Source organism: Chaetodon trifascialis, chromosome 10 (assembly GCF_039877785.1).
Source record: "Chaetodon trifascialis isolate fChaTrf1 chromosome 10, fChaTrf1.hap1, whole genome shotgun sequence".
NCBI classification, from domain to species: domain Eukaryota; kingdom Metazoa; phylum Chordata; class Actinopteri; order Chaetodontiformes; family Chaetodontidae; genus Chaetodon; species Chaetodon trifascialis.
Genome location: NC_092065.1, coordinates 10,251,154 through 10,275,781, shown reverse-complemented (window position 1 = coordinate 10,275,781; position 24,628 = coordinate 10,251,154). Strand labels below are relative to the sequence as shown.

Below are 24,628 nucleotides of genomic sequence, written 5' to 3'. Positions count from 1 at the left end.
GATTTTGTGCTTGTGGTTGGCTCCTCAGTTGTAATAGGAGATTCAGTTGGTGGGGTTGTAGTTTTTGTGGTTGTGGTTGGACCTGCAGTTGTACTTGGAAATTCTGTTGATGGGGTTGTAGATTTTGTGGTTGTGGTTGGCCTCTCAGTGGTTGTGGTTGTGATTGTGGTGGACCACTCAGTTGTAATAGGAGATTCAGTTGGTGGGGTTGTAGATTTTGTTGTTGTGGTTGGACCTGCAGTTGTAGTTGGAAATTCCGTTGATGGGGTTGTAGATTTTGTTGTTGTGGTTGGACCTGCAGTTGTAGTGGGAGATTTGGTTGGTGGAGTTGTAGATTTTGTTGTTGTGCTTGGACCTGCAGTTGTAGTAGGAGATTCGGTTGTCAGGGTTGTAGATTTTGTGGTCGTGGTTGGACCTGCAGTTGTAGTGGGAGATTCCATTGATGGGGTTGTAGGTTTTGTTGTTGTGGTTGGCCCCTCAGTTGTAGTAGGAGATTCGGTTGGCAGGGTTGTAGATTTTGTGGTCGTGGTTGGACCTGCAGTTGTAGTAGGAGATCCGGTTGGTGGGGTTGTAGATTTTGTGGTTGTGGTTGGCCTCTCAGTGGTTGTGATTGTGGTTGACCGCTCAGTTGTAATAGGAGATTCAGTTGGTGGGGTTGTAGATTTTGTGGTTGTGGTTGGACCTGCAGTTGTAGTTGGAAATTCCGTTGATGGGGTTATAGATTTTGTTGTTGTGTTTGGACCTGCACTTGTAGTGGGAGATTCCGTTGATGGGGTTGTAGATTTTGTTGTTGTGGTTGGACCTGCAGTTGTAGTGGGAGATTCCGTTGATGGGGTTGTAGATTTTGTTGTTGTGGTTGGCCCCTCAGTTGTAGTAGGAGATTCGGTTGGCAGGGTTGTAGATTTTGTGGTCGTGGTTGGACCTGCAGTTGTAGTAGGAGATCCGGTTGGTGGGGTTGTAGATTTTGTGGTTGTGGTTGGCCTCTCAGTGGTTGTGATTGTGGTTGACCGCTCAGTTGTAATAGGAGATTCAGTTGGTGGGGTTGTAGATTTTGTGGTTGTGGTTGGACCTGCAGTTGTAGTTGGAAATTCCGTTGATGGGGTTATAGATTTTGTTGTTGTGGTTGGACCTGCAGTTGTAGTGGGAGATTCCGTTGATGGGGTTGAAGATTTTGTTGTTGTGGTTGGACCTGCAGTTGTAGTAGGAGATTCGGTTGGCAGGGTTGTAGATTTTGTGGTCGTGGTTGGACCTGCAGTTGTAGTAGGAGATCCGGTTGGTGGGGTTGTAGATTTTGTGGTTGTGGTTGGACCTGCAGTTGTAGTGGGAAGTTCTGTTGATGGGGTTGTAGATTTTGTGGTTGTGGTTGGCCTCTCAGTGGTTGTGATTGTGGTTGACCGCTCAGTTGTAATAGGAGATTCAGTTGGTGGGGTTGTAGATTTTGTTGTTGTGCTTGGACCTGCAGTTGTAGTTGGAAATTCCGTTGATGGGGTTATAGATTTTGTAGTTGTGGTTGGACCTGCAGTTGTAGTAGGCGATGCGGTTGGTGGGGTTGTAGATTTTGTGGTTGTGGTTGGACCTGCAGTTGTAGTGGGAAGTTCTGTTGATGGGGTTGTAGATTTTGTGGTTGTGGTTGGCCTCTCAGTGGTTGTGATTGTGGTTGACCGCTCAGTTGTAATAGGAGATTCAGTTGGTGGGGTTGTAGATTTTGTGGTTGTGGTTGGACCTGCAGTTGTAGTTGGAAATTCTGTTGATGTGGTTATAGATTTTGTTGTTGTGGTTGGACCTGCAGTTGTAGTAGGAGATTCAGTTGGTGGGGTTGTAGATTTTGTGGTTGTGGTTGGACCTGCAGTTGTAGTTGGAAATTCCGTTGATGGGGTTATAGATTTTGTAGTTGTGGTTGGACCTGCAGTTGTAGTAGGCGATCCGGTTGGTGGGGTTGTAGATTTTGTGGTTGTGGTTGGACCTGCAGTTGTAGTGGGAAGTTCTGTTGATGGGGTTGTAGATTTTGTGGTTGTGGTTGGCCTCTCAGTGGTTGTGATTGTGGTTGACCGCTCAGTTGTAATAGGAGATTCAGTTGGTGGGGTTGTAGATTTTGTGGTTGTGGTTGGACCTGCAGTTGTAGTTGGAAATTCTGTTGATGGGGTTATAGATTTTGTGGTTGTGGTTGGACCTGCAGTTGTAGTTGGAAATTCTGTTGATGGGGTTGTAGATTTTGTAGTTGTGGTTGGACCTGCAGTTGTAGTAGGCGATCCGGTTGGTGGGGTTGTAGATTTTGTGGTTGTGGTTGGACCTGCAGTTGTAGTGGGAAGTTCTGTTGATGGGGTTGTAGATTTTGTAGTTGTGGTTGGCCTCTCAGTGGTTGTGATTGTGGTTGACCGCTCAGTTGTAATAGGAGATTCAGTTGGTGGGGTTGTAGATTTTGTGGTTGTGGTTGGACCTGCAGTTGTAGTGGGAAGTTCTGTTGATGGGGTTGTAGATTTTGTGGTTGTGGTTGGCCTCTCAGTGGTTGTGATTGTGGTTGACCGCTCAGTTGTAATAGGAGATTCAGTTGGTGGGGTTGTAGATTTTGTGATTGTGGTTGGACCTGCAGTTGTAGTTGGAAATTCTGTTGATGGGGTTATAGATTTTGTGGTTGTGGTTGGACCTGCAGTTGTAGTAAGAGATTCAGTTGGTGGGGTTGTAGATTTTGTGGTTGTGGTTGGACCTGCAGTTGTAGTTGGAAATTCCGTTGATGGGGTTGTAGATTTTGTTGTTGTGCTTGGCCCCTCAGTTGTAGTAGGAGATCCGGTTGGTGGGGTTGTAGATTTTGTGGTTGTGGTTGGCCTCTCAGTGGTTGTGATTGTGGTTGACCGCTCAGTTGTAATAGGAGATTCAGTTGGTGGGGTTGTAGATTTTGTGGTTGTGGTTGGACCTGCAGTTGTAGTTGGAAATTCCGTTGATGGGGTTATAGATTTTGTTGTTGTGGTTGGACCTGCAGTTGTAGTAGGAGATTCAGTTGGTGGGGTTGTAGATTTTGTGGTTGTGGTTGGACCTGCAGTTGTAGTTGGAAATTCTGTTGATGGGGTTGTAGATTTTGTAGTTGTGGTTGGACCTGCAGTTGTAGTAGGCGATCCGGTTGGTGGGGTTGTAGATTTTGTGGTTGTGGTTGGACCTGCAGTTGTAGTGGGAAGTTCTGTTGATGGGGTTGTAGATTTTGTAGTTGTGGTTGGCCTCTCAGTGGTTGTGATTGTGGTTGACCGCTCAGTTGTAATAGGAGATTCAGTTGGTGGGGTTGTAGATTTTGTGGTTGTGGTTGGACCTGCAGTTGTAGTTGGAAATTCCGTTGATGGGGTTATAGATTTTGTTGTTGTGGTTGGACCTGCAGTTGTAGTAGGAGATTCAGTTGGTGGGGTTGTAGATTTTGTGGTTGTGGTTGGACCTGCAGTTGTAGTTGGAAATTCTGTTGATGGGGTTGTAGATTTTGTTGTTGTGGTTGGACCTGCAGTTGTAGTAGGCGATCCGGTTGGTGGGGTTGTAGATTTTGTGGTTGTGGTTGGACCTGCAGTTGTAGTGGGAAGTTCTGTTGATGGGGTTGTAGATTTTGTAGTTGTGGTTGGCCTCTCAGTGGTTGTGATTGTGGTTGACCGCTCAGTTGTAATAGGAGATTCAGTTGGTGGGGTTGTAGATTTTGTGGTTGTGGTTGGACCTGCAGTTGTAGTTGGAAATTCTGTTGATGGGGTTATAGATTTTGTTGTTGTGGTTGGACCTGCAGTTGTAGTAGGAGATTCAGTTGGTGGAGTTGTAGATTTTGTTGTTGTGCTTGGACCTGCAGTTGTAGTAGAAGGAGATTCGGTTGTCAGGGTTGTAGATTTTGTGGTCGTGGTTGGACCTGCAGTTGTAGTGGGAGATTCCATTGATGGGGTTGTAGATTTTGTTGTTGTGGTTGGCCCCTCAGTTGTAGTAGGAGATTCGGTTGGCAGGGTTGTAGATTTTGTGGTCGTGGTTGGACCTGCAGTTGTAGTAGGAGATCCGGTTGGTGGGGTTGTAGATTTTGTGGTTGTGGTTGGCCTCTCAGTGGTTGTGATTGTGGTTGACTGCTCAGTTGTAATAGGAGATTCAGTTGGTGGGGTTGTAGATTTTGTTGTTGTGGTTGGCCCCTCAGTTGTAGTAGGAGATTCAGTTGGCAGGGTTGTAGATTTTGTGGTCGTGGTTGGACCTGCAGTTGTAGTTGGAAATTCTGTTGATGGGGTTGTAGATTTTGTGGTTGTGGTTGGACCTGCAGTTGTAGTAGGCGATCCGGTTGGTGGGGTTGTAGATTTTGTGATTGTGGTTGGACCTGCAGTTGTAGTTGGAAATTCTGTTGATGGGGTTATAGATTTTGTTGTTGTGGTTGGACCTGCAGTTGTAGTAAGAGATTCAGTTGGTGGGGTTGTAGATTTTGTGGTTGTGGTTGGACCTGCAGTTGTAGTTGGAAATTCCGTTGATGGGGTTGTAGATTTTGTTGTTGTGCTTGGCCCCTCAGTTGTAGTAGGAGATCCGGTTGGTGGGGTTGTAGATTTTGTGGTTGTGGTTGGCCTCTCAGTGGTTGTGATTGTGGTTGACCGCTCAGTTGTAATAGGAGATTCAGTTGGTGGGGTTGTAGATTTTGTGGTTGTGGTTGGACCTGCAGTTGTAGTTGGAAATTCCGTTGATGGGGTTATAGATTTTGTTGTTGTGGTTGGACCTGCAGTTGTAGTAGGAGATTCAGTTGGTGGGGTTGTCGATTTTGTGGTTGTGGTTGGACCTGCAGTTGTAGTTGGAAATTCTGTTGATGGGGTTGTAGATTTTGTAGTTGTGGTTGGACCTGCAGTTGTAGTAGGCGATCCGGTTGGTGGGGTTGTAGATTTTGTGGTTGTGGTTGGACCTGCAGTTGTAGTGGGAAGTTCTGTTGATGGGGTTGTAGATTTTGTAGTTGTGGTTGGCCTCTCAGTGGTTGTGATTGTGGTTGACCGCTCAGTTGTAATAGGAGATTCAGTTGGTGGGGTTGTAGATTTTGTGGTTGTGGTTGGACCTGCAGTTGTAGTTGGAAATTCCGTTGATGGGGTTATAGATTTTGTTGTTGTGGTTGGACCTGCAGTTGTAGTAGGAGATTCAGTTGGTGGGGTTGTAGATTTTGTGGTTGTGGTTGGACCTGCAGTTGTAGTTGGAAATTCTGTTGATGGGGTTGTAGATTTTGTTGTTGTGGTTGGACCTGCAGTTGTAGTAGGCGATCCGGTTGGTGGGGTTGTAGATTTTGTGGTTGTGGTTGGACCTGCAGTTGTAGTGGGAAGTTCTGTTGATGGGGTTGTAGATTTTGTAGTTGTGGTTGGCCTCTCAGTGGTTGTGATTGTGGTTGACCGCTCAGTTGTAATAGGAGATTCAGTTGGTGGGGTTGTAGATTTTGTGGTTGTGGTTGGACCTGCAGTTGTAGTTGGAAATTCTGTTGATGGGGTTATAGATTTTGTTGTTGTGGTTGGACCTGCAGTTGTAGTAGGAGATTCAGTTGGTGGAGTTGTAGATTTTGTTGTTGTGCTTGGACCTGCAGTTGTAGTAGAAGGAGATTCGGTTGTCAGGGTTGTAGATTTTGTGGTCGTGGTTGGACCTGCAGTTGTAGTGGGAGATTCCATTGATGGGGTTGTAGATTTTGTTGTTGTGGTTGGCCCCTCAGTTGTAGTAGGAGATTCGGTTGGCAGGGTTGTAGATTTTGTGGTCGTGGTTGGACCTGCAGTTGTAGTAGGAGATCCGGTTGGTGGGGTTGTAGATTTTGTGGTTGTGGTTGGCCTCTCAGTGGTTGTGATTGTGGTTGACTGCTCAGTTGTAATAGGAGATTCAGTTGGTGGGGTTGTAGATTTTGTTGTTGTGGTTGGCCCCTCAGTTGTAGTAGGAGATTCAGTTGGCAGGGTTGTAGATTTTGTGGTCGTGGTTGGACCTGCAGTTGTAGTTGGAAATTCTGTTGATGGGGTTGTAGATTTTGTAGTTGTGGTTGGACCTGCAGTTGAAGTAGGCGATCCGGTTGGTGGGGTTGTAGATTTTGTGATTGTGGTTGGACCTGCAGTTGTAGTTGGAAATTCTGTTGATGGGGTTATAGATTTTGTTGTTGTGGTTGGACCTGCAGTTGTAGTAAGAGATTCAGTTGGTGGGGTTGTAGATTTTGTGGTTGTGGTTGGACCTGCAGTTGTAGTTGGAAATTCCGTTGATGGGGTTGTAGATTTTGTTGTTGTGCTTGGCCCCTCAGTTGTAGTAGGAGATCCGGTTGGTGGGGTTGTAGATTTTGTGGTTGTGGTTGGCCTCTCAGTGGTTGTGATTGTGGTTGACCGCTCAGTTGTAATAGGAGATTCAGTTGGTGGGGTTGTAGATTTTGTGGTTGTGGTTGGACCTGCAGTTGTAGTTGGAAATTCCGTTGATGGGGTTATAGATTTTGTTGTTGTGGTTGGACCTGCAGTTGTAGTAGGAGATTCAGTTGGTGGGGTTGTCGATTTTGTGGTTGTGGTTGGACCTGCAGTTGTAGTTGGAAATTCTGTTGATGGGGTTGTAGATTTTGTAGTTGTGGTTGGACCTGCAGTTGTAGTAGGCGATCCGGTTGGTGGGGTTGTAGATTTTGTGGTTGTGGTTGGACCTGCAGTTGTAGTGGGAAGTTCTGTTGATGGGGTTGTAGATTTTGTAGTTGTGGTTGGCCTCTCAGTGGTTGTGATTGTGGTTGACCGCTCAGTTGTAATAGGAGATTCAGTTGGTGGGGTTGTAGATTTTGTGGTTGTGGTTGGACCTGCAGTTGTAGTAGGAGATTCAGTTGGTGGGGTTATAGATTTTGTGGTTGTGGTTGGACCTGCAGTTGTAGTTGGAAATTCTGTTGATGGGGTTGTAGATTTTGTTGTTGTGGTTGGACCTGCAGTTGTAGTAGGCGATCCGGTTGGTGGGGTTGTAGATTTTGTGGTTGTGGTTGGACCTGCAGTTGTAGTGGGAAGTTCTGTTGATGGGGTTGTAGATTTTGTAGTTGTGGTTGGCCTCTCAGTGGTTGTGATTGTGGTTGACCGCTCAGTTGTAATAGGAGATTCAGTTGGTGGGGTTGTAGATTTTGTGGTTGTGGTTGGACCTGCAGTTGTAGTTGGAAATTCTGTTGATGGGGTTATAGATTTTGTTGTTGTGGTTGGACCTGCAGTTGTAGTAGGAGATTCAGTTAGTGGAGTTGTAGATTTTGTTGTTGTGCTTGGACCTGCAGTTGTAGTAGAAGGAGATTCGGTTGTCAGGGTTGTAGATTTTGTGGTCGTGGTTGGACCTGCAGTTGTAGTGGGAGATTCCATTGATGGGGTTGTAGATTTTGTTGTTGTGGTTGGCCCCTCAGTTGTAGTAGGAGATTCGGTTGGCAGGGTTGTAGATTTTGTGGTCGTGGTTGGACCTGCAGTTGTAGTAGGAGATCCGGTTGGTGGGGTTGTAGATTTTGTGGTTGTGGTTGGCCTCTCAGTGGTTGTGATTGTGGTTGACCGCTCAGTTGTAATAGGAGATTCAGTTGGTGGGGTTGTAGATTTTGTGGTTGTGGTTGGACCTGCAGTTGTAGTTGGAAATTCCGTTGATGGGGTTATAGATTTTGTTGTTGTGGTTGGACCTGCAGTTGTAGTGGGAGATTCCGTTGATGGGGTTGTAGATTTTGTTGTTGTGGTTGGCCCCTCAGTTGTAGTAGGAGATTCGGTTGGCAGGGTTGTAGATTTTGTGGTCGTGGTTGGACCTGCAGTTGTAGTAGGAGATCCGGTTGGTGGGGTTGTAGATTTTGTGGTTGTGGTTGGACCTGCAGTTGTAGTTGGAAATTCTGTTGATGGGGTTATAGATTTTGTTGTTGTGGTTGGACCTGCAGTTGTAGTAGGAGATTCAATTGGTGGGGTTGTAGATTTTGTGGTTGTGGTTGGACCTGCAGTTGTAGTGGGAAGTTCTGTTGATGGGGTTGTAGATTTTGTAGTTGTGGTTGGCCTCTCAGTGGTTGTGATTGTGGTTGACCGCTCAGTTGTAATAGGAGATTCAGTTGGTGGGGTTGTAGATTTTGTGATTGTGGTTGGACCTGCAGTTGTAGTTGGAAATTCTGTTGATGGGGTTATAGATTTTGTTGTTGTGGTTGGACCTGCAGTTGTAGTAAGAGATTCAGTTGGTGGGGTTGTAGATTTTGTGGTTGTGGTTGGACCTGCAGTTGTAGTTGGAAATTCCGTTGATGGGGTTGTAGATTTTGTTGTTGTGCTTGGCCCCTCAGTTGTAGTAGGAGATCCGGTTGGTGGGGTTGTAGATTTTGTGGTTGTGGTTGGCCTCTCAGTGGTTGTGATTGTGGTTGACCGCTCAGTTGTAATAGGAGATTCAGTTGGTGGGGTTGTAGATTTTGTGGTTGTGGTTGGACCTGCAGTTGTAGTTGGAAATTCCGTTGATGGGGTTATAGATTTTGTTGTTGTGGTTGGACCTGCAGTTGTAGTAGGAGATTCAGTTGGTGGGGTTGTAGATTTTGTGGTTGTGGTTGGACCTGCAGTTGTAGTTGGAAATTCTGTTGATGGGGTTGTAGATTTTGTAGTTGTGGTTGGACCTGCAGTTGTAGTAGGCGATCCGGTTGGTGGGGTTGTAGATTTTGTGGTTGTGGTTGGACCTGCAGTTGTAGTGGGAAGTTCTGTTGATGGGGTTGTAGATTTTGTAGTTGTGGTTGGCCTCTCAGTGGTTGTGATTGTGGTTGACCGCTCAGTTGTAATAGGAGATTCAGTTGGTGGGGTTGTAGATTTTGTGGTTGTGGTTGGACCTGCAGTTGTAGTTGGAAATTCCGTTGATGGGGTTATAGATTTTGTTGTTGTGGTTGGACCTGCAGTTGTAGTAGGAGATTCAGTTGGTGGGGTTGTAGATTTTGTGGTTGTGGTTGGACCTGCAGTTGTAGTTGGAAATTCTGTTGATGGGGTTGTAGATTTTGTTGTTGTGGTTGGACCTGCAGTTGTAGTGGGAGATTCCGTTGATGGGGTTGTAGATTTTGTTGTTGTGGTTGGCCCCTCAGTTGTAGTAGGAGATTCGGTTGGCAGGGTTGTAGATTTTGTGGTCGTGGTTGGACCTGCAGTTGTAGTAGGAGATCCGGTTGGTGGGGTTGTAGATTTTGTGGTTGTGGTTGGACCTGCAGTTGTAGTTGGAAATTCTGTTGATGGGGTTATAGATTTTGTTGTTGTGGTTGGACCTGCAGTTGTAGTAGGAGATTCAATTGGTGGGGTTGTAGATTTTGTGGTTGTGGTTGGACCTGCAGTTGTAGTTGGAAATTCTGTTGATGGGGTTGTAGATTTTGTAGTTGTGGTTGGACCTGCAGTTGTAGTAGGCGATCCGGTTGGTGGGGTTGTAGATTTTGTGGTTGTGGTTGGACCTGCAGTTGTAGTGGGAAGTTCTGTTGATGGGGTTGTAGATTTTGTAGTTGTGGTTGGCCTCTCAGTGGTTGTGATTGTGGTTGACCGCTCAGTTGTAATAGGAGATTCAGTTGGTGGGGTTGTAGATTTTGTGGTTGTGGTTGGACCTGCAGTTGTAGTTGGAAATTCCGTTGATGGGGTTATAGATTTTGTTGTTGTGGTTGGACCTGCAGTTGTAGTAGGAGATTCGGTTGTCAGGGTTGTAGATTTTGTGATCGTGGTTGGACCTGCAGTTGTAGTGGGAGATTCCGTTGATGGGGTTGTAGATTTTGTCGTTGTGGTTGGACCCTCAGTTGTAGTAGGAGATTCAGTTGGCAGGGTTGTAGATTTTGTGGTTGTGGGTGTACCTGCAGTTGTAGTTGGAAATTCCGTTGATGGGGTTGTAGATTTTGTTGTTGTGGTTGGCCTCTCAGTGGTTGTGATTGTGGTTGACCACTCAGTTGTAGTAGGAGATTCAATTGATGGGGTTGTAGATTTTGTAGTTGTGTTTCGACCTGCAGTTGTCGTTGGAAATTCCGTTGATGGGGTTTTATACTTTGTGGTTGTGATTGGGCCTGTAGTTGTAGTAGGAGATTTTGTTGATGGGGTTGTAGATTTTGTGCTTGTGGTCGGACCTGCAGTTGTAGTAGGAGGACCTGGACATTTCTCCACACACATCTGGGTTATCTCATCAAATATGGGCTTATCTTCTGGGCACACAGGGTAACAGCCTGTGAAAATGCACAGCATCAAAGTCATACATTACTTGATGGTTAAAGCACTGTTATTTACGTTGTATTTTGTGCTCTGACAATGAAGCTCACCTACTCAGCTTTGAATCTCTCATCCTCTTTTTTCACAAAAAGTGTCGTAAGCCAAATTCCATTAGCTCAACATTTCAGATTGTAACCAGCACATTACTCAGAAGTACAATAAGGTAAGACAGTATGAGTTAACCTCTTACCTTCCAGATTGGGGATAGGGTTGCTACAAATTGGTTCTGGATTCAAACAGGTCCTGTAGCAAGGTGTGTGACAAGGGTTGTAGTGCCACATGCACTCATTACGGCTGTTGTAGTAATCACAAAAGATAGCTAGGAGGAAAAGATACATGATGTGTGTATGCTATGTCTTTCAAGAAAGGAGATTCAAATTACTACATTAATCCCTGAATAAAGTATAACCTGATACATTGTCACATTGTATTTCTTTTAGGCCCGAGTATTACATTTAGTTTCATCTAAATATTGGAAGTTACCACTTGATTCAAATGATACAAAACTATTTCTATATTGGCATTATATTATAATTGGTGCTGTCAATCAATTAAAATTTTTAGTCGCGATAAATTTCATGAATGTCATAGTTAACTCACGATTAATTGCAAATTAATTGCACATTTTTATATATTCTAAATGTCCCATTAATTATCATTTTCATACTCTTATCAACATGGAAAAGTGGACAGGCTTGCTTCGTGCAAATGTTTTTTCTTGAAAACAACAACGTGTAGTGTTATATTTCACACTAACATTCTCACTTTGAGCAGTCATTCACATTTGAATGAATCAAATCTCACACAATTTAACACTGTCAATAAACAGATGACAAAAAAAATAAATACTTGGTTACAAAAAAGCCCCTTCTCTTCCCTTTCTCAGGGATCAAAACAGGGTGATACAAGATAAAGTTACAAAGTGCACATCATTGTGAACTAGGACTCAATATAATCTCTATAATGCTCTTCTGTTTATTCACCAGAGGCTTATCAACCCAGCATCTTGTTTCTCTCCAGAAAGAATGAACATTAGTTGGCTATGGCTGCAGCAAGCTTGTTCTTAGTTGCGGTATCCATATGCCTCTGTCGGAAGCCATCCATTGTCGCCTGGTTTTGACAAGGAGGCGGCGGAGAATTCGCATTCATCGTGTGTTTGGCCATCAAGTGGTATTTCAGACTGAGTGTGCTCCGGTGAGAACTCAGTTCACACCGACAATACACACAGATAACTTTGGTTTTGTCAGTTGACCCATTTGGCAACTTTTTGAAACTAAATTTCCATTCAGAATCTTATTTGCATCCAATTTGGTGTTTTGCGCTTGTCATCCACACAAATCGGTAGCCTACTCTTATACAGCTAGTGAGCAGGCTAGACACCAAAGATGTGCATGGGGCTTGCCTATTGTTTTGTTTCCAGTTTACAATCGGATCCCGTAGTTTTCCTAATGCTACTAGAAGTGGCCACAGCTTATAAAAAACTACAAGTTCACTAGGTCACAAAGAGCGTTAATAGCGCGATAAAAAAAAAAGACACCGTTAAAATTGATTTGCATTAACGCATTAATAATGCAATATTTTTGACAGCACTAATTATAATGCTTAGTTTTGAATGACAACCTACAAGCCAGTTGAAACATAAATTCAATAACAATTTGTAATGTACAACATTATAGATTAAGTATTGAAACAAAGGCATTATATTATAATGTACTTTTTTGATGCACTAGCACCAATAGAGTCTCTGGGCTTTATTTGACTCCACCTCTGGCGTGGCACAGGGTGCGCACCCTGCGTAGTGGTATTTTCATGCAGTGCAGGCAGGCGCACAGGTATTTTGGTAAACCGAGGCACACAGAGGTGCGCCAGGATGGGCGTTGTGGCGCAGTAGGGGGAGGTGTCGGCATAATCAGCTGGCGGATTTGGATTTTCGGTCCATTTCGGTCCACACCGGCGGCGTAAATGTGTGCTGAAAGCTCGCCACCCCAGACCTGCTCAATTCTGCGCGCCAGCGGCACACCACTGAGCAAGTGGATTTTCTGGCGGAGTCGTGTGCTCACGTCACCAATACCTCACAGGCAGGTTTCCACAGTGAATTTATATATTTTGATCAGTATCTCATCTGACCACATCGCAAGCGCGTTCGGCACGCGTAATGGTCACTCAACCTGACCGAATGTACACAGGTGAAACAGGGATGTCTGGTGATGTGTGACTCAAATTGCCTGGTGACAAACGTGTATGCCATTTTCCCCGGGTCAGCACATGACTCGTTGATCGTGGCAAATTCTGGCATCCCAACAGTCTTTCAGGGGGGCACCCCTCTGGATGGGTGGCTGCTAGGTGATAACGGCTATCCACTGAAAACGTGGTTGATGACGCCATATATCACACCGTCAACAAGACGGCAGTGTGGTTTTAACGGTGTTTTTAGCAGTGCTCGGTCAGTCATCGACCACACATTTGGGGTTCTCAAAATGTGTTTTAGATGTCTGGACCGAACAGGAGGTTCATTAACACACAGCCCTCAAAGTGTCGGTGCATTCTTCATGGCATGTTGCGTTTTACACAACATGGCTGTACGACGTGGATGTCACTATGAACTCACGGAGGACACATTAAGGGACTTAAGATGGAAAGAGGCCGAACTGCATGTGCCATGTTAACTGGGAGAGCAGCAGAGTGCACGGGAGAGGAGGGAGCGCCTCGCCGCCCAACTTTGTCATTAAGTGAGTATTTGTGGTTACATCAGTTCAAAATCATCTGACCATCAACAACTTTCCACACTAAACAGAGAGTATTGAAATAAATTTCACGAGGCCGTAGATACGGCCACTGCGAGCCTGGACCTCCCGGACCAGAACGTCAGTTTTCTCATGGGAGAAGTTTGGACGTCAGACAGTTTCCTGCGCGGACTCAGTCATCCTCGAAAATTGCCATGCGCCTCGCCAGCAGCGTTTTTAAAGGTGAGGCGAGGAGCTGGTGTGATTGGTGAAGTCTGAACTCGGCTGTGTCAAACCCACTCCATGCCACGACTTTGCGCCGCGCCTGCGCCGCACTGGCAGCAGAATCGAAAATAGAGCCCTCTGTCTTAAATATCAACTTTAACTGCATTTGGCTTCCCTTGTACAAAATAAAAAATAAACAAAGCAGAACATTATATTTCCTGTTTATAAAGAAAAATTCACATATACTGTAGATGACACACATTAATATGAGGGTAAAATTGTTGTTTACTTACGACAGATTTCTGGAGTTCTCCATGCAACACAGACCCCAGCCTCATTACAGGCTTGAGCATAAGCTGCAACTGCTGTGCAGAAACACTCACAGTCTCCTCCAGAGTCGCAGGCACATGAGTCTTTCACACAGTTATCATAAAATGGACGGTGATCTACCTGTTCAGTTATAAAAATATAAGATTGATTTTTCTAAAATGTGTTCATAGTCAACTATGGGAAGTTAACAATAAATTAGAAAACTGTCTTTACCGTATTGCGGCAGTATTTGAATGTATCTCCAGTTATAATGCTGCACATAATTTTTGCCCAGTGATGTCTATTTGGTGTTACTACACAAGGGTCAACATTCATTTCCACATCTGCGCAGCTGCTTGACACTTTCCAGCTGTTTGCAAATTCTAACGAATTGCTCACTGTCAGCTGACCCTGGGTTGTGAAGTCATTCTGTCCATCTCCATCAAAATTTCCACAAAGGCCGCATACCTCTCCCTGTACAGCCAGACAAAAAGAGATTTATGATGATTTATTTTACATGAGGACAATATTCTTTATCACCACTCTTTGGCATGACAAGGAAAAGCAATTTCCAGGCATTCATAGACTTATAACAAAAGAATGTCCTTCTGTATTTACTTCATATGTTGTGCCTCAAGGACTTTTTCACTAATGTCAATGTAGTGTACATTAACACCATTTTTTGCACACCATACCAAAATCTCACTCTAAATTCTTTCTGTGAGAGATTTCAGTTGTCATCACTAAAACAATGACTGTGACTCACGCTGTGCTGTGGTTCTAGGAGGATGCGAACAGTTGTTTTACGATCCCACATCACTGCCAGACCAATGGCTGATTCTATCACCAGATACGAGCCAGCCTTCCATATTTTGTATTGAATCTGAGTGCCATTTCCCAGGTCCAGCTTTTCATATTTACCCTTCGACAGTTTGATTTCTATTCGCTGTAATGATAAGGAGATTTGTGTTGTTTTTGTCATTATATCATGACATACTTTAATGATGTTCAATATAGCACAGAATACACATCATCTGTTGGGATGAGGTCTTACCCCAAGTTGGATTCTGACAGTTTTGGAGCATGTTGTGCCTGTAGATCCACACGGTACATTTTCTGTGATAACTCCGAAGTTGTTCTCAACTGTTTTATTGCCACATTTGTTCTTAAAAAAGAGAGATTTGTTACACATTTTGCAAGTTTGCTTCAAAGCAGGCAAAGACCTTCGATCAAATCAAACATCAGCTCGGCTTTTACTTGTTCACAATACTTTAACATTGTTAAAGACAAAACATAAAATTGTATAGTCTTGTATTGTACTGTATAGTATTGTCTGCATTTTTCATTCATATTTCTTAGTATGAGAAGCACTCTTCTTAAATTGAATGGACGCAACCATTAAATATTGACCGTCTTTCAAGTCTGATGTCAATTAGCAATAACTAAATGTTATGACTATGAATTTCTGAGATGAAGCCTGAGAGGACACGCTAAGTTAAGCATAACTGTCGACTCTGTCCGAAATCACTCCCTTTTTATTGTGTAGTGCTCAGTACATTTACTGTCTGACATCTTATCTGAGTGTCCAAATTCTGAATGGGTAAATTAAGTATATAGTACAAATATACGCTTCCTGCTGACAAACCCACAATGCAATGCACTGCATTTTACAGATGCAAAACTTCCAGCTGCACAACTCAAGCAGTGATGCAAAATGATGATGATGATAAGCAAGTGTCCAATATCTCATTTTACTGCTCACCAGTGAGTGAACTATTGAGCATCACTATACAGGGAGTAGTGGATGAGTGAGCAAAAGAGTGATTTCAGACACAGCCTGTCATTTGGCTGATTATGACATGCGTTGTTTACCTTGACAGCAACATAGGCACAATGTCCTTGAAACCCATATGTTTGCTGATCGAATGTACTGTAATGACCACTCCCATAAATGACGCAAGTTCCTGCACAATTTTTGTCAGTGCACTCCCACCTTCCACTGTTGCAGGTACTAGATGTAAAAAAAGAAGAGTTTTGAATGTTGCAATTAAGTAAAACATACAGGCACATATGGTTGTATTGGTTAACCATGCTATATGATATGTTTGATTAAAAACAAGGCCACACCAGTTGTTGCATTGGTTAGGGATTTTTGCTCCAGGGGGATAAAGTTGCCCATCATGCTGACATGGACATTGATGCTCTTTCACACAGGAACCTCTGCCATCATCAAGCAGGCCAAATGGACACTGACAGCCAGATTCACAGTCTGTGGAGTCCTGAGAAGTAAAATATTACTGATACTGTTCAAAAATCTCTAGAAACTATTGTAGAAGCTGGTGTAACTATGCACAATATGTTGTATCCTCAATGGAACAGTTATTTGAGACACAATGGCAGAAATATCTCACACAATCAACGCTGTCCATATTCAAACAAGTTCGAACACACTGCAGTCCAAGCTCTCCCGTGCCCGCAGTGGAGCAGTTGAAGAACACTTTTGGGTGAGGACATGCTGCAACAGAAGTAAAAACTGATTGACTATACAGTTTATTAACCAAAGGCTTGTGTTGTGGCAAAGAAACAAACAAAAAAAAGGCTCACTTGACGAGCGGGCTCTCCAAGAATGGCAATGAAGCATTCCATTGGTGCACACACTAGAAAACAACACCAAAGATATGATACGCAGCACAAAGGTACTTAAAATCAGCAAATCTATAGTCTCTGTAAATCTTAAAAACTGCAGGCATTATAATCATGCTAAATCCTTCATCTAATATCATTGATTTGAAGCCCTGTGTTAACAAATTGGAAACAAAAGACTCACCAGTGCTCGTCCTTGATGTTGACAGACTTTCCTGGTTTAATGTAGCCTTCCTTATGGTAGCAGGAACATTTTGCCATGGGGACGCAGATGTCATTTTCATTTAAGTACAGACCGTCAGAGCAGGAGCAGCCATCCACAGGCAAGAAGAGAGAAGTGCAGCTCTGCTGCTTTGAGCTCAGTGATCTGCAGGTCGGCTGGCATCTCTGATGCTTGTAGGAGAAGGTTTGAGATGCTGGACAGCTCTTTGTGTATTTATCTGTTTTGTGCACAATTTTACAATGGTTACTTAATATTTTTATGACTAACTAATGAAAGGGAAGATGATCATCAAAGTCTGCAAATCATTACTCAGCTTCACCACAACATAATGAAAGAAATCCTTACTGCAAACATCATCTCTCCAGTCTGTCAAGAGCACCCCCTTTGATGCACAAGCTCGAGCGTAGGAGGAGAAGACAGCACACAGGCAGGCCTCACTCTTGTCACAGTTACAGCTAGCATAAATACATCGCTGCAGAAGACAGCAAACACTTTTAGAGAATTACAGTTCCATCAAATGTAATTCACTCAAAGATGAACAGCAAGGTTTTGCTGTACCTTGTAGTACATTTCAGGATCCACAACTAAATGGCACTGTGCAAAGGTGCTGTTTGGACTTTGTAGCAAGGCACACCAGTGTTTGGCGTACCACTCTGAGGGTGGAGAAACAATAACCATTTTATGTTTAATGTCTACAGTTCTGCTGAGCTGTCTAATTCAATGTAACATACTTGTAGAAAACAAAAAAGTGCTTAAAGCTGAAAATCGATCTAAGAAATCCACAAACAAAAAAAGCAGAATGATCAATCAGAGCTTTTTACCATTTTCCACACTGAGGGAACAGGGGTCATCAAGTCTCTCCTCTCTGTCTGGGCACATGATGTTAGCTTTCCACGAATTACAAAAAGATGCTGCTGTTCCCTCCACAATCCCCTGAGGAGTCTTCATGTCATCAGACAGGACCATGTTGTAGTTCCCACATAAACCTGAAGAAACCATTTTATTTTATTATTAAGTTAGAATTCAGCATGTATACACAGATAACAGAAATGAGCTGCAACCGCAAAGAGGAAAATGGAAGATGTGAATTACTGTAAAACACATTTACAAAATCATTAACTCATTAGGAAGTTGGTTAATTTATTTTAATAAAGATGAAATGAGATGACAAAACAGGTGTTATAACCAAAGATTCCACCAATTTATTCATGTAGAGGGGGAAGAAGAGGGTAGGAGATACAAGGGGAGTATATTTGAAGCCAAATCCACCCAACCCACTATTTCATTTACTTGTATAAAGTTATTTTTTTTGTGCTGTCAAAAATATTGCGTTATTAATGCATTAATGCAAATCACTTTTATCAGCATCATTTTTTTTATTGCGAAAGTAACCCTCTTCGTGACCTAGTGAACTTGTAGTTTTTTATAAGCTGTGGCCACTGCTTGTACTGTAAGAAAAACTACAGGATCCGGTTGTAAAAACAGAAACGAAACAATACCTCACTTGCTGTATAAGAGTAGGCTACTGATTTATGTGGATGTCAAGCGTGAAACGCCGAAATGGATGCGAACAAGATTCTGAATGGAAAGTTTAGTTTCAAAAAGTTGCCAGATGGGTCAACTGACAAGACCAAATTATCTGTGTGTATTGTCGGTGTGAACTGAATTATCACCGTAGTCTGAAATACCACTTGATGGCCAAACACACAGCGAATGCAAATTCTCCGCCGCCTCCTTGTCAAAACCAGGCGACAATGGATGGCTTTCAACAGAGGCATATGGATACCGCAACTAAGAACAAGCTTGCTACAGCCATAGCCAAGTAATGTTCATTCTTTCTGGAGAGAAACAAGATGCTGGGTTGATAAGCCTCTGGTGAATAAACTCATGTTCAGAGGAAACTTAAGAAAGGAAAGTTTAAGCCATGGTTTAACTGCACTATAGCCTGAGTCCTAGTTTACAATGATGTGCGCTTTGTAACTTTATTTTGAATCACCCTGTTTTGATCCCTTAGAAAGGGATGTTGAAGGGGCTTTCTTGTAACCAAGTATTTATTTTTTTGTCATCTGTTTATTGACAGTGTTTAATTGTGTGAGATTTGATTTACTCAAATGTGAATGACTGCTCAAAGTGAGAATGTTAGTGTGAAATATAACACCACACATTGTTGTTTTCGATTAAAAAACATTTGCACGAAGCAAGCCTGTCCACTTTTCCATGTTGATAACAGTATTAAAATGATAATTCAAGGGACATTTAGAATAGATAAAAATGTGTGATTAATTTGCAATTAATTGTGAGTTAACTATGACATTCATGAGATTAATCACAATTAAATATTTTGATCGACTGACAGCACTATTTTTTTTATTATGTGTATTTATTTGGAAGACATCAAGGATGGAGGAATAAGGTGGGGTAACAGTGATGGATACTGAAGTTGTCTTTTGGGGGAGTAATTACTGTAATTAAAAAGAACTAATACACAGAGAGTAAAATGAAATATTATCATGCACCTTTGTGTTCATCTGTTCAGCATGACTTTGCCAGCAAGTACTGTGAGTGTGTCATTGTTAAACGTATAAAGCAGTACTGTCACAAACAAATGATTTTGTGGATGATTGGATCTTTTTTTTTTTTTTTTTTTCCACGTAAATGTGTTTGTGGGTTTCATTTGTGACTGACCTGCATGGCAAATATTGTTTCATAATACAATATTGAGCCAACATTACTGCTGTCATCCTCATCAGACTGTAGTATCTAATGCCTACAGCAGCCAATAATTTAATTGTAAATGCACTGTACTTTGACATATATGTTTGGATGATGCCAGTGCTTTATGTTAAAATAAATGTAAAACCTACCTCGCGTCTTTGCTCTGTAACTCGGTTGCAGACTGACATAGACTTGCATGACAGGCACATGCTGGACGTGAATTTGCAACCCAAAAGTGGTCTGGAGCAAGATGTGAAAGGATGAAGGGCGGAATATGTTGATGTCACCTTGAACGAAGAGAAATACAAAAACAGTCAGATCATTTGCTGATGGCATGAATGAAAGATCGCAATGATATGTTTCATTCAGAGTTCCTTGCCTGACCCACCTGAGTGATATGGCAAAGTGATGGTCTGCATATTCTGCTTTACTGTGCCTTCAGAGGTGAACATTAATACCTGAATAAAAACAGAAGTGATCATTAGAGCATTGCATGCACCAGAGTGAACCAATCAATGACTAGAGTCTTCTTAACTCACGTTGTTTCTGTCATTGTTCAGCATGATTTTAAGACTCTTCAGACAAGTGTCAAACTTCTGATTTGAACATGGCACCAACTGAACCAGGATGGTAAATTTCGGACTGTCATCATCCTGAAATAAATGTAGTGTGAGCACAATTAAATAAAAAGCAAACGATTTTTAAACATCGGCTGATGATATATTTCCTGCCATTTCACTGTATAAATGTGACTTGCTCACCGTGCTTTCCACTTTGGCGAGGGTGTAGTGGCACTCTCCATGGAAGGTGTAGGTTTTTCCATCAAAGGTAGTTACATGTGAACCCTCTTCAAGTGCACATGTAGCAGGTGTTTGAAGGCTCTGACAAACCCATTTACCCTCAAGACATGTACTAAAACAACCAAAATAATTATATAGTTAATAATAATCGTTGACAACACACACACACACACACACACACACACACACACACACACACACACACACACACACACACACATACAAAACATGATAAAGGAGACCAGATGAAATGCTCTGTTGATATTATGAAATTTTTGGCATACCATTCTTCTCTGTCCTGACGGTAAACCTCACTCGAGTTATAGATTTTGTTGTGTTTGCACTGACATTCAGATTGAGCGATGCACCCTCTCATGGAAATATCATCAAATACAGTTCCTGATACAAACACATGTGACATGAATATTCATTAGAATATTGAACAAATCTTTAAGGGTAATAAAAAGTCAAAGAGGAGACTAAATGATGGTATACACATGGGAGCAGCACTGACCAGGAGGACAGAAGCAGCCGTCCATTTTATGTTCCTCACACAGTGAACTTGTGTCTTGATGTGTGCATGTGTCCATGCAAGGGGACCCACTCTCTTCATAGATCATGCTGAATGGACACTGTTTTGCTGCGAAGATATGGTACAATTAATTTCAAAAGTTGGTGTGAATTTATGTGAATTACTCAACAGTATGTCAAAAATGGAAGTAACTCATTTGACTTTTTCCTTAAGTGTACCAAAAGTAGATTTTGTGTATTTATTGTAGTTGCACTTATGAGGTCTTGACTGTTTTTTGTACATTTTAAATAACACCGAATACTGAACACCGAAAAGTTAATAATGTTCAGAACAATTAAAACAAGTTAATTTTCATGGGGCTGATTTCAGTCTTTTATCCACCCTGTGCTGTATAAAATAAAAAGATGATAACAAAACACAAAACTTTACCACAGAACTGAGGTGTCCTCCAGTTGGGAGGCTGCCCTCCTGCATGGGAACACTGTCGAGAGAACTCAGCCACCGTGCTGCAGACACAGAAGTCACTCGTACTGTTGGAACAGCCACACATGTCCTGCATGCAGGCCTGGACGTAAGGTTCAGGGTTAATCAGAGTGGTACAGGAGCTCCAGGACTCTGAAAGCAGCATCTGGTTACAGGTGGTTTGCTACAAGGGAAAAAGAGACGGATCATACAAACAAAATTACTCTGTTACAGAATGTGAACGTATGTTACTAAATATCACTGCTGCTAACACCACGTGTATAATGAACTCACAAACTCCTTGCACGAATCCAGCACAGTGTCCAGTGATTCAGCTTCCTCTTCATCAGGGTCCTCACAATCATCATTTGGATGATGGACCTTCTGTTTGTTGCCAAACTCAATGGGGCTGATTTTGCGACCTACATATGATTGAAGTGTCAAATATCAAAGATAAAGTGGATGATTGTTGAAATGCATTAATACATAAAGTGGATAAACAAATATACCATTATGAATGAACTCATTGTAGATGGGAGCACCACTGAAGTCTCCACAAAGTCCACAGGTACGATTAACATAGTCATGATCCAGTTCCACCTACAGCACAGCAAGCGGTTATAACAACATTTTAATAACACATATCGCAGTATGAAAACACTGAAATGCAAATAAAACTTGAATTCCTAATTGCTTCATAAAATGATATGAATGGAATGCATAGTGATTTGATACTATAGCTAATGCACTTTAAGTACCACCACTGTATTTCTCGTGTTTGTCAAGTATAACTTAGATCCCAGAAACCTTAGGAATTTATCTAGATGCCTGTTATGGTCGAGCAGGATTCCTCCCTCATCCTTAGCGTTTCTGCTGTTTGTCTCTGGTTGTGTGTATGGATGTATTTCAATCAGGGCGTAGGAACCTAGTTTCCTCCACCACTCACCTACTGCCAATCAACTCATCAATTACTCCTGTAGCCTGCAGTATATAATCAATCAATCAATCAATCAATCAATCAATCAATCAATCAATCAATCAATCAATCAATCAATCAAACTTTATTTGTATAGCACCTTTCATACATAAAAATGCAACACAAGGTGCTTGACAAAAGATAAAAACATAAAATAGCAATATCATAGCAAATACCACCCCCCTAATCACGCCCGCAGACCTACATCATGCACACACACACACACACACACACACACACACACACACACACACACACACACACACACACACACACACTGAGGAATCCTGAGAGGAAAACGAAAACCACCTATGGGGAGCTCATCCATGCTGCGAAGGATCACAGCCCATGGCCACAGGGAGCGCCGCCGCAACAGAGACCCCCGACTCAGATAGACCGGGGTGGACTCCACACGCAAGGCAGAGCCCCCCAGTCCTCTGGGTCCGAGGGGTCCCTAGGATGACGCCCCAGTTACCACGACCAGATACCCCTCCCAGCGTGGAGGCCCCCCATGAGGAAACACCTAAAACCTAAAAGACAATAGAATAAAAGACCTAAAACCTAAAATTTAATAAAATAAAAGGAGCTAAAAACTAAAAGACAATGTGCTAGGGTAAAACATGTCTGAATTAAAAGAATATAAGAAATCAATTAAAAGCCAAACTAAAAAGGTGACCTTTGAGCCTCCTTTTAAAAACATCAACGGTCTCTGCGGTCCTGATGCACTCTGGCAGGCTTTTCCAAAGCTTCGGACCATAATGGCTGAATGCTGCCTCCCCGTGGGCTTTAGTCCGAACCCTTGGAACAATCAAAAGGCCTGTGCCAGAGGACCTCAGGATCCGCGAGGGCTGATATGATAAGAACAGGTCAGATAAATAAGATGGCCCAAGACTGTTAAGACAGTTAAAAACTAATAAAAGCACCTTAAAGTCGATCCTGAAGCACACGGGGAGCCAATGCAGCGATTCTAAAACCGTTGTAATGTGCTCCTGCCCTCTGGTCCTCGTCAGCACACGTGTGGCTGAGTTCTGGAGTAATTGTAAGTTATGGATAGTCTTTTTGGGAAGACCAGAGAGCAGGGCATTACAATAATCTAGACGGCGGGAGATAAAAGCATGCATCAGCACCTCGGTGTTAGCCTGAGAGAGAAACAGGCGGACTCTGGCTATATTTTTAAGATGGTAAAAAACTATCTTTGTAACATTTTTAATGTGAGGAATAAAACTATGTCCAGAGTCAAAAATGACGCCCAAGTTCTTAACAGATTGTGAGAGTGTAAAACCTTGTAGTTTTGGTAAAAGTGTCTCTCTTTTGCCTTCAGGACCAATAACTAAAACCTCTGTTTTATGCTGGTTCAGCTGTAGGAAGTTTTCTGCCATCCATGACTTAATGTCTAAAATACAGTTTAAAAGGGTATCAATAGGCCCCCTGTCATCAGGAGACACGGCAATGTAAAGCTGTGTATCATCAGCGTAGCTGTGGAAGCTGATACCGTGGCTGCTGATGACATCCCCAAGGGGAAGCATGTAAAGATTAAAAAGTACTGGACCTCAAATTGACCCTTGGGGCACCCCACACTTCATTTCATGGGTTCTGGAGGAACATGTATCCAAACTTACATAGAAACAACGGTCTGTGAGATAGGAGTAAAACCAATTAATATAAGCCCCGGTCCTTCACTCAAGTGCTCTGCTGTGTGCCTCTGATTCACAATAAACATCCAGTCAGACCCATTCCATCACCCTGGATTTCCTCCCCCAACTAATCTCATAATAAATTAGTCTTGGTTGAACTTTTACATGGCCTTCAAGTCTGAGTTCTACTTTTGGGTACCACGTAATGACCTAAATTGTAACAATACCATGCCCGAGAAAGATAAAGAAACATGATGGCATGTCTGGGGTGGTTGGTCTGTTCCACATTAATAAAAGAGAAATGGGTTCCAAGCTCGGATTCAAAAAAGAATCATCATAAAGGAGTCTTAACTAAATTGTCAAGATATTACAATGTCCTCCTTCAGGTGATGTCTGCCTCTGCCTCTGCCTTTAAGGAGAGCTGTGTAGTTATATTTCTGGCTGGTGTACCATACAACAATCTGTTTAAAGCAGACAAGGGGTATAAAAGGCGAATAAAATCTAAATTAAGTAAAGAAAATAGGAGTTTTTACCATGAGTGCATCATCACCATTCCACATGACAACGATGCCGACTTTAGACTGGAGCTTGATGTAAACCACATTTTTTTCCACTTGTACCCCTGCACTGTAGTACGGCAATTTGACACTGGGGAAAAGGATTTTTTTTTGCCTTTATTATGATGCACAAATATCATGAGACAGAGAAATGCAGTTGCTTTCAAAGGCCAAACAGTTTTTAACTCACGGGAGGCCATTCACGGTGACCAGGCTCTTGGTGAGGTGGAATGAAATGTCATTGATGGTGACCGCCACATAACTGACTGTGGGGCTTTCTTCATCCTCTTTCCTTTTCATGTGTACTGAGAACTCCTGGTAGGAGTTGTGGCAGTCGGAGGCAAAGTTGTACTCACACATGCCGGGGAACTGATACACATCACCATCAAACGTCTTGAAGTGCTCTCTGCCCCACGTGCTGCAGATGCTACTGACATGGCTTTGAACTGGGAAAGATTTTAAAGTGCAGAAAACAGTGACTTCATGCTCTGCATTGCTGATATTGGAGACAGTACTATACATTATTTATTAGAAGCCAAAGCCGAAGAAGACAAAGCAGAATTCATTCACAGTCATAAAAAGTGTTCCACAGTAAACTATCTGAGTCTTACCCAGTCTGGCTTGGACATCAACGACACTGGCAGCAAGGACGCACAACCACACACATCTCCACCTCAT

The 24,628-nt window shown here is 42.7% G+C and overlaps 1 protein-coding gene across 1 annotated transcript; it reads right to left on the bottom strand.

Annotated features, from left to right (window-relative positions):
• Positions 1 to 195: 195 nt before the first annotated feature.
• On the bottom strand, positions 196 to 24,628 carry LOC139337346 (mucin-2-like). Its single transcript, XM_070971889.1, has 45 exons — positions 24,562 to 24,628; positions 24,141 to 24,396; positions 23,927 to 24,041; positions 21,293 to 21,383; positions 21,078 to 21,205; positions 20,751 to 20,967; positions 20,304 to 20,429; positions 20,074 to 20,188; positions 19,751 to 19,901; positions 19,529 to 19,642; positions 19,378 to 19,447; positions 19,139 to 19,276; positions 17,096 to 17,260; positions 16,833 to 16,927; positions 16,620 to 16,746; positions 16,236 to 16,491; positions 16,013 to 16,065; positions 15,820 to 15,923; positions 15,536 to 15,687; positions 15,281 to 15,419; positions 14,463 to 14,573; positions 14,175 to 14,354; positions 13,643 to 13,882; positions 13,393 to 13,549; positions 10,342 to 10,470; positions 10,013 to 10,108; positions 9,506 to 9,686; positions 9,239 to 9,358; positions 9,059 to 9,178; positions 7,718 to 7,837; positions 7,208 to 7,270; positions 6,825 to 6,940; positions 6,434 to 6,760; positions 5,154 to 5,269; positions 4,823 to 4,941; positions 4,196 to 4,375; positions 3,810 to 3,868; positions 3,359 to 3,538; positions 3,092 to 3,212; positions 2,111 to 2,290; positions 1,844 to 1,963; positions 1,457 to 1,576; positions 1,070 to 1,309; positions 683 to 802; positions 196 to 415 (listed from the first exon to the last, which is right to left on the bottom strand). Exons 1-45 carry the CDS (start codon positions 24,626 to 24,628, stop codon positions 196 to 198), a joined length of 6,414 nt encoding a protein of 2,137 aa, XP_070827990.1.

Excerpts from the sequence above, each read along its gene's own strand:
- LOC139337346 (XM_070971889.1), bottom strand. The coding sequence starts at position 24,628 with ATGAGGTGGAGATGTGTGTGGTTGTGCGTCCTTGCTGCCAGTGTCGTT. Across the intron at positions 16,066-16,235 it reads AACATCAAGGACGAGCACTG|TGTGTGCACCAATGGAATGC; the intron begins GTGAGTCTTTTG and ends GTTGTTTTCTAG. Across the intron at positions 10,109-10,341 it reads CCCTATCCCCAATCTGGAAG|GCTGTTACCCTGTGTGCCCA; the intron begins GTAAGAGGTTAA and ends GCATTTTCACAG.